The sequence below is a fragment of the Puntigrus tetrazona genome, chromosome 17 (genome assembly GCF_018831695.1).
Source record: "Puntigrus tetrazona isolate hp1 chromosome 17, ASM1883169v1, whole genome shotgun sequence".
Lineage (NCBI taxonomy): Eukaryota > Metazoa > Chordata > Actinopteri > Cypriniformes > Cyprinidae > Puntigrus > Puntigrus tetrazona.
This window is the reverse complement of record NC_056715.1, coordinates 10,932,088-10,945,125: the sequence shown is the minus strand read 5'-3', so window position 1 is coordinate 10,945,125 and position 13,038 is coordinate 10,932,088. Positions and strand designations below refer to the sequence as shown.

The 13,038-nt window shown below is 36.2% G+C and overlaps 1 protein-coding gene across 2 annotated transcripts in view; it reads right to left on the bottom strand.

The window, feature by feature from the left end:
• Nucleotides 1-390: 390 nt before the first annotated feature.
• The window catches only part of prkd1 (protein kinase D1), a 33,630-nt gene continuing 20,982 nt past the window's right edge, over nt 391-13,038 (bottom strand). For both annotated transcript variants that reach the window (XM_043263847.1, XM_043263848.1), the window contains 14 exons: nt 12,173-12,380; nt 10,532-10,609; nt 9,778-9,976; nt 8,961-9,084; nt 8,798-8,875; nt 8,303-8,588; nt 7,726-7,778; nt 7,189-7,261; nt 6,760-6,866; nt 5,962-6,123; nt 5,664-5,762; nt 4,715-4,982; nt 2,405-2,490; nt 391-1,406 (listed from right to left, as the gene is read on the bottom strand). In XM_043263847.1, coding sequence (XP_043119782.1) covers nt 1,188-1,406; nt 2,405-2,490; nt 4,715-4,982; nt 5,664-5,762; nt 5,962-6,123; nt 6,760-6,866; nt 7,189-7,261; nt 7,726-7,778; nt 8,303-8,588; nt 8,798-8,875; nt 8,961-9,084; nt 9,778-9,976; nt 10,532-10,609; nt 12,173-12,380 — 2,040 coding nt within the window. In that variant the 3' untranslated portion in view covers nt 391-1,187. The remainder of the gene's footprint in view (nt 1,407-2,404; nt 2,491-4,714; nt 4,983-5,663; nt 5,763-5,961; nt 6,124-6,759; nt 6,867-7,188; nt 7,262-7,725; nt 7,779-8,302; nt 8,589-8,797; nt 8,876-8,960; nt 9,085-9,777; nt 9,977-10,531; nt 10,610-12,172; nt 12,381-13,038) is intronic.

The following is a 13,038-nucleotide window of genomic DNA, read 5'->3' as shown; positions in this document are numbered from 1 at the left end:
CCGTACCAACTTTCAGGCTGTAATGCTGCACAAGTATACAGCGCCATCTGTCGATTAGGAAGCACTCTTCCTGAGGGCAGACAGCAGATAACACCTCCTTGATTTGGCGATGAAGCAGCGGCGTGCCAAAAACACTAGCCCACAGTATATGATCTTTTCCAAGCACTATGGCTCTATCACTCACCTTTGGGCTGGTATCCTCCAAACCGCCTTTCTGCCACTCGCGCTCATTCCAGCCCATAATTATATAACCAAAGAAATATTTTGTTTATTAACATTTAATCAGCCATTTGGGCAGAACTGCTGATATCAGTGTTGCACTTCTTATCCTCACTTAAAGGGATCCGCACACTAAATGAAACACGCTGAAAATCTGTCACGAGCACGTAATACTTTATGCGTACACAACCAGCTGCACTTTATTATTCCAACAACTCCGAAGAAAGCAAAAGAGGAAAAAAAAAACATTTCCAGTCCACAGGCAGTGTTGTTTTGTCTTACACTTGCACAGAACACTAACATAACCAACCCCCAAAACACCACACACACACACACACACACACACACACACACACACACATACGCGCACGCACACACACGCTACATTCATAAGCACACGAACACAAAACCACAAAAGCTATAAATGCTCTCCGCTATACATTTGTCAAGTAATCATCAATGCAACGGGCCACCACAAAATCTTTGCGGTGGTATTTTTTAGCAGAATAATTTAGTTAATAAAAGACTTAATAAGTTAATTTCATAACACATTTCTCATATATTAAGACTTCTTTTGTGAGTTATACAAATACTGCTGATAAAGTGTTGCGTAATGGCAAAATACTAATACTAATACATCACTGTATTCTCAGATAAGCTCCAAAGTCCTCAAGAACAAAAGGAGCCTGTACGTTATGTTTGTTCATAGTAGTTTAAGTGCAGTTGTTTTGTTAGATTTTTGTCTGTATATTTGGGTATTTCTGTGTATGGCTGGATTGGCTTTTGTGGCTTAGGCACTGTGTGTATAGTGAAATTTGTGCTTGATCTGTAGTGTACCGTTAAATGGAATTGTGCAGTACTTTTGTTAGGATTTGTCAAGGCATTAACATTTGGCTAAAGTGGTGATTTTTGCAGTATACAGTTGGCTTGAGTTCTGTTGTTGTGCCCTTAAAGGGGCAGGCAGCAATTTACAGAACACTGACTCTGTCACTGAGCATGCCCATCACTAGCTCGTCAGACTCCGCCTGTTCACGGACATCGGCGTGAGGGTTGATTAAGTGGGCTGGGTACTGAAGGCCATTTTGTTCTGCAAAATGCTCCCAGCGCAAATCATCGCTTTCATGGGTGATATATCGCTCCTGCATTTTGCACTCCAAAGTCCGCAGGTCCAGCCACATCTGGTAGTCCTGTCATAGAAGGATATGTGTTTAGGTACCAAAAACATGCCACACTGTTAAATGAATACATAAATAAAAATGATCTGTGATTTCAGATCGCAATACATTTTCAGTGCTGTTTTTTTAACACACAGCACATTTTTTTCATTGTTTTAATAATCTTTTGTGCTTCGAGGTACACTTGTTTTGACATGTTGACTAACATAATAAAGCAAATCTAAAGTAGTCGATTATAATATTCCATTTAATATTTTTTAAATAGCAACTCAAATGACAGATGTGTAATTACAAATATATTCAAATTCAAGTTTCAACATAAATGACTTTATTAATATATTTGATTTGACCGTGAATGCTTGAGTACATTCAGCAGTACACTTTAATCATGTTTTAAAGACAATTACGATATTGCATACAAAGATGTGCTACTAAAGTCCTACTAAAGTGAGTCAGAAAAAAAGTCAAAGTTCAACCAATTGCATTTAATATCAATTTAAAATAGAACACACTTTCATTTGCAATTAACATGCACTTAAGTGTCTGAAAACATTACATTAAATTCTCTGTTGTTTGTTTCTTAGTTTTTCAAGGGTTAATTTAAAAATGTAAAAATAGTAGAAATGGAAGTAATTATCGCGACAAGTTAAATGGACGAAAGCAAAAATGTAACGTGACGGAAAAAATGACAGCACATAAAAAGCAGTAAAATATTTTTTTTAGTTATAATTTTCATTAAAAAAAATTCTATTTTCCTGTAATGCGTGAATATCTATCACATGCTTTGTCTACGCATGTAAGAAATGATTCATTAAGATGATCGGTCACTGGCACCGAACGGTTATTCTTGCCTTGTTAAGACATTAATATTCTCTTACACAGACGCGGGGGGTAATTGTGCCCGTTTCAGTTGCCTAATGTGACTGTGGGGGGAAACAAAAGGTTTTTTGTGTGCATATCATAGCTTCTTTTTTTTTACGCAGGGAATATAAAAGTCATTATCTTCTAACCTGTAACCAGGGATGGCTGAGAGACTTGTCCACGCTGTAGCGCTTCCTCATTTTGACTTGCAGCAGGTTATTAATGAGGTCAATTGCTGTAACAACAAAACAGGTTGTCAGTGACCAGGCTGTGGTGGAAAACCTGAAGGATTTTGTGTCCAGAAGGATAATGAGCAAAACCAACATCACGTTAACATCATTTCAAGGGTCACAAATTTCAGAGACACTCCAAAGTTTCTTAACCTTGAGGCCTCCGCGCTTTAGTCTAAAGGATCGTTTGGCATTATTCACATGAATGGGTCGTAACAAAAATTGAGCACACTCTCACCAATCTCTTTTCTTAACCTTTGCACTCTCTTCTCTTCATCTTTTCTTTTCCCTTTCCTTCTCTTTCACCTCTCTCTCTCCCACATCTGCACAGTTTACTATTAGCTTAGTAGACGGGAAGTCATTTAATGTTACTACAATACACTTGTAATAACAACAGTTTTGAAAAAAGAATATGTTTTATAATTTTTCAGAATGATTTTAAATATTTATAGTTACATTATAATGAAAAATATGCAAAGATAATAATAATAAACACACACACACACATATATATATATATATATATATATATATATATATATATATATATGTGTGTGTGTGTATATATATATATATATATATATATATATATATATATATATATATATATATTATATATTTTCCATTTAAATACATTGCATTAAAACTAATCTAAGCTAATTTGTTCTAAAATTTCTCCATATGTTTTGCAACTTGTTTTATGAAGCAGATACTCTTTGTTATGGCACTTAAATATTTTCACTTCACGGTAAAAAAAACACAAAACAAATTAAATTAAAACTGTTTTAAAAAAAAGTAATTGTAACAATGGCCATATTTAATACCAACCAAACTATATTAATAAATAAAACTCTGTGTGGATAATTTGTTCCAATTGCTTGTGTTCTTAAGTAAGTAAAGTGTGGTCTCTAGTTCTCTTGTTGTTTTAATGAGGAAGAAGGAGGTTATTAGTGAATAAACAGGGTCAAAGGTGAGGGCATCAAAAATCTAGTTAAGGTAATGAGATGAAGGTCAGTCCTATTCGTACAGATTGCATATGACTTAAAGGTAAATATTACCTATCGTAGACCTCAATTCAAGCCTTTACTGTGAATTAATACTGAACTTATCTTCCTAGACCATGAACCGTAAGCTATGCAGAAATGATTTGGGTTGAGGTCATCCGTGTACAGTCACAGGGCGGCAATAATTAGAGCTTCAGTAGAAAACATCAAGCTGAAGTATGACTTCAAAATAGAGTTTTACGTCACATAACTCAGTAGCAGGCGGGCTAGAAATAGCATTTCTTGTGCATTAGCTGATGGAAGTTAATTTGTAAAAACTAGTGTAATAAGGTTATTCGCATACAGCTAGCCACGAGAGGTTAGATTCGCAAAATAGCTGTGTGCCTGGATTAACGCTTACATTTTGAGGATTAACACACATGAATCGTTTCCAGCTTAGAGAGGTTAATACAGCTTCTGACTTGGTTTAAATAGTCATTTCAGTCATTTTACAACCTTTTCCATGATTTACTATAAAATATGATCTGAGACTAAATGTTTTGTTGTTAAAGGGATAGATTGCCTAAAAATAAAATTGTATTACCTCAGCAAACATGTATGGAAAACAAAAGGCAATATTTTAGAAAATGCTTTTAGAAAATAATATCTATATCATTAAAGTCAAGGGGAACAGAACAAGACTAGTGCTTGACCGATTATCGGTGCCAAATTTTATTTTAACGATTTTTTTTGCCTTTATTTTTAATAGGACAGATCACAGCTGACAGGAAGTGAAGCGTTAGAGAGAGGTGGGACAGGATCGGGAAAGGTCCGTGAGCTGGGACTCGAACTCGCGACTCCCAAAGCACAACAGTGCTGAATGTGCCCACAACGTCAGCCCCGATATTAAGCAATTTATAGTTATCATTATCAGCCATCTTCAAAACTGATTTGCAGATAAAAAACTACTTGAGGACAACTTTGATTAACTTCAAATGTGTATATCAGTTCAAAATTATCTATTTGATTTGTAATAATCGGTATTGGCAAAGGCCCTGAAAAATATCGGTCAACCCCTTCACTGGACACTAAAGACCCTAAAAAACACAGAGAAGCTTCTTATATTATATTATTTGTTTCCACAGAAAAACAGAAACTTATACAGGTTTTGAGGGTGATTTTGAGGGTGAAATCCCACATTCGTTGAAGGTTGTGCCACATACTATCCATTCTCCCCAAAACTTACCCTCTGGGGTGACTGTTTTCCAGGGGTTTGGTGGGTACATGAAAGCAGCGTTCTGGATTTGATCATGAATGTCTTCATCCTCATTAAAGGGGAAAGTCCCACTTAGACTGACGTAGACGATGACACCCACCGACCACATGTCTAGTGAGCGGTTGTAGCCCTTATTCCGGAGCACCTCCGGGGCGAGGTACGCCGGGGTGCCCACCACCGAACGCCTAAAAGATTTCTCACCAATAATACGTGCAAAACCAAAATCACACAGCTTCACCTGCAAGACAAACCGACGAATAATGAGCTTCACAATAAGCAGACACTGGGAGGAATTGGCTATTTAACTCGACTAGGACTGAGATACACAAAAGACCAAAAAAATAACATCCTTTTGTTCTCGCGCTAGCTTTTAACACCACAGACGCTGTAATGATCAGTTGTCACGGTCTGAACGAAAGTCAAGTGAAATTATCACCCAGTTGGATGTGGTTACAATGCATCTCCTGCTGATCTACACTTTCCACCTTTGAAACATTTGCGCACAGCAACAAGCACCTGAGGACATGAGAACCGAGCTCAGACGCTGACAGCTCTTGTTCTGCTTCCACTTTTGCCAAATATTTGTAAATGACACGCAGTGATTTGTTTAGTATTCTTCCAAAATGTTTGCCTGCGCTCAAACAGTGAGTCATCTTTCTGCTCGAGAGCTTCCAGAGACAAGCTCGCGCAGTAGACAGAAGAAACAATGGGAGGATAATTTAGAAATCTTTCATTAGAATGTAGAGACACACACAACCCTGTGCCTCGAACACACCATGAGAACGCTATAATTACCGTCTTTTATTCTTGCACATTTACAAAAACAGATCCATTTATGTTAATTTCGGTGTGGCCTCACTTCATTCAGATATTTCCTTTCTTTTGTTGTCGCTTCTCGTTCTGTTCAGATTTTACTCACTTGTGGAAAAGAGTCAGCGGAGGCTAACAAAACATTCTCAGGTTTGAGGTCACAGTGAACAATGTTTTTGAAGTGAAGGTGGCGGAGAGCGATGAGAATCTAGGAAAAGAGTGGAACGTTGTTATTATTATAATGAGGTATAAAGCATAAAACATCATAAATAAAAATGCAAAAGCAAAGGTCCGGCTTTAACATTTATTTTTGCTTTAAATATTTATATGGGATTGTGTGTGATGATTCTGCCGTTGTTGCGCTGGAGTCACGAGGTTGTGCGAAACACACTGCCTGCGAGACGTACCTGCGTAACGAGAAACTTGGTGATGCGTTCTGGCAGCCTCCCCTTCTCACTTGACAGTATCATCTCCAACATGTCGCCATGGAGCTTTTCCATGACAACAAAGACACGCTCTGGTGTCTCAAACATGCACTCAAGGTTTACAATGCCGGGATGGTGGAGATTCTACATAAAACATATGTGACATCTGTATTAATATCTATATTATTGTCTTTACAGTAATATTGACATTGACATTCAATTAAAAAAAATCTGTTTGTATTTTATATATATATAAAATTCTTGGCCAAGGCCGAACAAAATGAAACACTGCACAGAAGGCCTAATACCTAATGTTTTTTTTTTTTTTTGCATTTTCCCCTATCTTTTTTTTTTTTTTTTTCACAATTGCATAAATTAAATGTGCTTTTTACTGTTTTGTCCAGCTTTTCGAAATAAATTGCAAAACAACAATTTAATAATATTTACTTAACACTAAACATTTCTTAATGTTGATAAGTGCTTTGAAAAATATATGGAGAAAACACAAAAAGACGTGTTTAGTATTCGACCTTCAGTGAAGTTGCTTTTTATTCAGCTTCGCCAAGAATTTTCATTTTGGTGCATCCCTAGAATATATATAAATATTATTTAAACACACACACATATAAGAGCATGGATTATATATATATATATATATATATATATATATATATATATATATATATATATATATATATATATATATATATATATATATGACATCTGTATTTGAACATTCAATTTTGCAACTTCTGTATTGTATGTTATTTCTGTATTTACCTGGAGAATGGCAACTTCATTACGCAGTTGACTTTCCTGCTTGGTGGGAAATCGCAGCTTATCTATGATCTTGATGGCAACATCTCTGCCTGTTTTCCTGTGTTTTCCTGCATTACATCAGAAAGCATTATCTAGCTTTATATTGTGATCAGTTTGTTTTTATTCATTTAATGGATGTGAAGTATGGTTATATGTAAATGCGAATTGTTAATGTCACAGTGTTTACCCTCATTACACATTATTTTTACTACATAAAAACACCTTGAGCTGTATTTAAATACTAAATATTAAACATATTACATGTTTATATAGAGTATATAGTAATTTAAATATTTAAATACAATAAAAGACACATATTTTCTTTTCATACAGATTTCCTCACCGGATGCTCGTGTCAGAGAACTCCCTGTAAATAGACTGGTACATTACCTCCATAGACAATGCCAAATTGCCCAGAGCCAAGTACTTCATCAGGGAAAATCTGATACACTGTGCTAATATCCTGTAAGAAAAACAGAAACAAAATGTAAGCATATGTGCCAAAATGGGCTGTTCCCAAAGCTCAGAAGCACTGCGTGATACATCAGGTTTCTTCTGATCTAGTCTTTTTTATTTTGTACTGTAACAATGGCTGAATTCAGACCAGTAGCCTAAAGAGCTATTTCCACATCTCACTAGGACTGTGTCAGAAAGACTCGAGTAACCATGGCAACCCCATGGCCAAGCAGGTAATCAAAATAATCTCCAATAGAGGCATTGTGTGTTTATATCACACTGGAACTCAAGGTTGCAGGTATAGGCAAGCCGACGGGAACATTGAGCTCTTGCACATGGAAATAAAGCACGATGCAGAAAGAATATGAGATATATATATATATATATATATATATATATATATATATATATATATATATATATATATATATATATATATATGCTCGTCACAAAATATGAGAAAAAGCTTACCACATTCTCCTGGATCTGGCAGTTAGATACAGAGATGCTAATGGACACCTCTTCTGTTGGTATAAAAACAAACAAACAAACTCTTTATGTCTTTCTTGTATTGAATGCCATATCCTTAGATTTACACCTTTACTAATTTAATTTAGCTGAACAAGAAATACATGACAATGCATGTCACATTACATGCATTTTTTAATAAAAATGTCTAATTTAAAATATGAATATATACTATAGTTGTCAAGTACATAATTTTACTGGTAAAATATAATTTTTAATACGGCAAATACATATAAATGATTTGATTAGAGTATAATAAATGGCCATTAATATTCTCCAAGATGTCTGGGTGTGATAAAAGGTGTCCAAAGCACAATGGACATTTTATAATAATTACGGTGGTGTCGATAGTGCATGTCTCATACCAATGCATAGTATGCATGTACTTGAATGATGATCAGCAAGGTACACAATGTAATATTATAACCACATTGCATTTCTATATATGCTGTGTTTCCCCCCAGAAACATTCTAAGGGTCTTCGCATGAGCCCCTAAATGTTTCACCATGAAGTTCATACTGTGGTGGCTGTGATGGCTGCCGTGAGATATGCCCTTGGCAATGACAGGCATAAGTGCATGCTGGATGGCCATCTCCCACATGCGGGCCACGTCCTGTCCCACGCCGCTAACAAGCACGCTGCTTCCATAGCCCGCCGTTCCCCCTTCGCCCCGAGCCAGGTTCTCTCCCACATAGTACACCAGAGATGCCGTGGCAATCTCAAAGCAATGTGGGTTGGCACCCTCAGGCAGAAGGTTGAATGTTTTCGCCGGTTCCAGAGACAGCACCTCAGAAAGAGGAATTTCCTGTCGGAGAAGGTGAAGAGGTCTTATCTGAAAGCTGAAACCTCATTTAGATTGCAGAGACATGCGTGAGGATCTGATGTGTGCGGTGATCCGTGAAAACCTATCTAGACAAACTATCAACATTATCAAAGGAAATGATGAAAGCCCTCTAGATAACTTCCTACATTAATTTGTTAGTGTTTCAAGCATCAGACTTTATTTTTAGTTACCTTATAGTATTTGCTCCCAGTATCGTTCTGGAACAGGGTAATACACTTGCTGTCGAGGCGCCAGTAATGTCTCTTACGCTAGTGTGGAAAAAAGTAAGAAAAGATCACTTGGTAAGTCACCTATTAATTCATAAGGTTTATAATGGAAACCCAGAGCACTTACCAATGTGTCTTTACTGGTGAAATGCACGAGCCAGCCTTCTTTCATAACATTGCTGCTTTTCCTCTTTGTGTGTTTGACAGACTGAACCACCCTCATAAGCGGGATGTTGTTGCTGGTGGAAGGGCTTACAAACATGGTGACATGTCAAAACCTTCTAGAACATGTCAATTGCGGGTCAAGATCTATTTCATAGCATTAGAATACTCATACTGTTTAGTTCCTCTTTATTTCGTGGTTGACCTCAAACAGACAAACTTCCCTCGGTTTCACAGACAAGGCTAGTCCTAGACTAAAATGTAAATCTGAGCTGTTTCAGCTGAAAGAAACTTAAAACATGTCTGTGCCTTTGTTTTGCCGTAAGATGCACATCAGTAATGCATGTTTATAAAAAAAATATTTAAATGTATTAATTTAACTACCACTAAGCCGGACCTCCACATTTTAACTTAAATTGTTACCTAAAATACACCAAGGCTTATTGTTATTATATTTTCCCCATTTGGAAGTGTATTTTATGTATCTGTTCTTAAAATTACAGTAAAGTGACAGTAAAGGCATTTATAAGAAATATTAACAATTTCCATATTAATTTTGCAATAGTATTTTTGATCAAATAAAGCAGTCTTGGTGACTTCTTTGCAAAACTTTTGAACATCAGTAGTATTTGCAGTCATTTATTTTCTTTATTTTGCATTCAGTATTTTTTTAATGCAAACCACTGACTGAGATGTGTGTGTGTGTGTGTGTGTGTGTGTGTGTGATACCGTTTGTGATGTTGGTTTTGTTTACAGTGCTTCTTGAAGCATCGAGGAGCTACCTGATGATTCTGTTGGATTCATCTGGGTCTTGGTCTTGGAAATCTCCAAGCTCTCCATGTCCAGCTTCTAAAAGAGCAGCGGAGTCTACCACCAGAGACTCTTCCATGTCATCGATAAGTGGACTGTGTCTGTCCCCGTCGTGGTCATCACAACCCTCCTCCATGACCACATCTGATTCAGCACCAGGACTCAACAGATCTAAAAGCCGTGATAAGAAAAGGATCGGATAGAATACGACAGCAAACCAAGACAAAGTAAGTCACATCGTGCATGGTGTGTGTAAAAAAAAAGCTGTCAGTTTAACACCACCAACCACAGAAAGCAGAACATGAAAATGAGCAGTTTCAAATTTCTATTCAGAAAAGTACTGTTAATAATATCATATTATAATATAAATAGGGAATATTATAATCAAGTCCCCATTGGAGTTATATCATTATGCTCTTTAGTATTTGCATATATTTTATGCTTTACGTTAATGTAAAGAAAGAAATTCAGTTTTTCCTTTACAATAAATTATTAAATAAAATTGAAAATAACAATTTTAGCTTAACTATTATAAGTGATATAAACAAACAGATTTTGTCGTGCAACATTACCCCAGTTTTTTTTTTTGACTGAGCACATTATGCTACAAATGAAGACTGATGTTCACATGCCGTTTAATGTTTAGTTGAATAAATATTGTTGTTTTTATCGTCAAATTGCAGTGTTGATCACTGAATCGCATGGAGACGCTAAAGTTAGACTTGCCTCCGTTTCTTGACACCTCTCCGAGGCAGTTGTTTGGCACTTTGGGTGCACATCGTTTATGGCAGTTGAATTTGCAATCTGAGACAGTGTGAGGGAAAGAGAGCAGAGAAGAATGACAGAGCGACAGAGAGAGGGAGAAAGAGTTAAAGGGGGGAGTGAGGGAGAGTTTACTACCAATCTGGCACATAAACATATGAGTTCCTGTTGTGCTGGTGGCTGACAGGCTGAGACCTCGCACATTGAACACATGAACATTAAAGCTGTTTGTAACAGCCCAGCCAACTGCACTCTTTACTGCTTGGCACATGGCATATATTCCTCTTACACAAACACATCGTATATAAAAAGCAGCTGTTGTGTCACTTTATATTTGTGCTCTGTTCTACATGACACAAAAGGATCAACAAATTCAGTGATCTGTTACACTGATAGTTGTGGTGTTATCGGAATGTAGGATCTGTAAAGCAAGCATCGATACATTGCATATTGGCACCTAATGGACTAGGAATAGAATACGTATTGAAAAATTGTATGCTATGCATACTATTTTTAATGGAGTGTACTATGTAATACTGTGCAGCAGATTTCATTTATGCATGGAATACTATGGTGGAGAGTAATATATACATTGAGCTACAAAACCATAGCGCAATCTCCCACAATGGCATGCATTACATTAGCATTAAACTAGCAATGGATCTTTTTTAGATTTCCAGCAGAAATCGCCATAGTTGGGCGAACTACTGAAACTACAATAAATATCATTTTTGCATTGGGCATTTTTACAATTTACAATTTGCTCCAATAGAAAAATCCATAATAACTTTACGAAAAAAAATCTAGAGAGATAGATTGTGTTAGATACACTCGTCCAGCAGCGCTAACAAATTTTCTGTAATTTAATGCCAAGGTAAAAAAATATTGTGTTATAAATATACAATATATTTTAAATAATTAATTAGTAAATAGATTTACAATGTTAATAATTGTGGAAGGTCTGTGAAAATTTAACATAACCATTCCAACTGATTATTTAACCATTTTGCCAAAGGATTTTTTCCACAAAGCTGGATTAAAATGAATGGAAAGTAACTTATTTATTTCCAGCAAGCATTAAATTAACACTGAACATGTGCCAATATTTGCACAGTCATACTGTTTCATATATGTTTTTTTTAACACACACATACAAAGTATATGCAGTACACTAGCATGCATTTTGAACACAGCCCTACTGACTACTATTATCTAACACAGTCCATTATTCTTATAATAACAAAGCATCATATCTGCTGAAGAAATGATCGTGAATATTATATTAAACACATTTGTATACTTATCATAATTTGTGTAATTAGTTTAAATGGAAATTGTGAATAAACTGCAATGGTATCTGGACAAAGTAATGATTCACAGCAATTAGTAATCACTCTCCAACGGCGGCTTAGATGAGTTAATACAGTTTTATTACAGAGAATCAGAATTACACGGAAACATCAGGATCAGATGGGATTTAGGCTAGGCACATTATTATGTGAAGCAATAAGACACTAAAACAATTACTGTATGACAATAAAGCGTAATAGTTTCAAGAGGATCATTCTACGACCATAGCTTGAAATATTGAAGATAAGCTTGTACCTTTGCACTGTAGTCCCTGACGGAACAGGCCCTTGAGGAGCTTCTTGCAGTGCTGGCAAACGGTGGGGCGCGTGTAGGAATGAATGGCAAATGTGTGCGGCACCTTCACTTTAGACAGCAGGATCTTGTCTAACTCTATTGGCCGACCTATATAGGACTGAGAGTTGGAGCGGCCTCTTCCGGGAAAGATGTCTGATGGTGTTTTTTGCTGTGAACAAATAATGTATCGTATTGTGATGCGTAGATCATCCACACAACACAAGGGCTATGGCACAGGTGTAACTGTTTCTCAGTACATTGGTATTTTTTTAATAAATGTCAGGTTAGGGTAAACTTCTGTATTATGTAGGGGATGTTGTCATACTGCGATGAATTTAGATAATGTTGTTCGTTAAAATTATTTAATATTTTTGTGCACTTCCTGTCACATATTTGCTGTTTCAAAAATGGCTTTATGTTTCATAATTGTTTTACTGTGTGTATTTTTATTAACTGGTCGTTTAATGGCAGGTTCCATTATGACAACTGGGGCATATTGTCACAAAAACAACTATATATATATATATATATTTTTTTTTTTTTTTTTTGAAAGGTTGAATGTTCATCAGATTTTAGCCAAGACTTTATGCATTTATACAGAAATAACTATTCACTGGAGTAAAGTAAGTGTGTGACAACCAAGCTGTTTGAATTTAAGAAATATTTTTGGATGAAACCTGACACTCTGTCATTACGTTTCGCAAATGTTAAAGAACTATTATCAAAAGCGATTCAAAAGTATTCATTTGTCACGCAAGCTCACAGGTACTAACCCGAGCAGAGTCAGCCCTCGATTAGGTGAACAAAAAACACAAGGGCTCTATGAG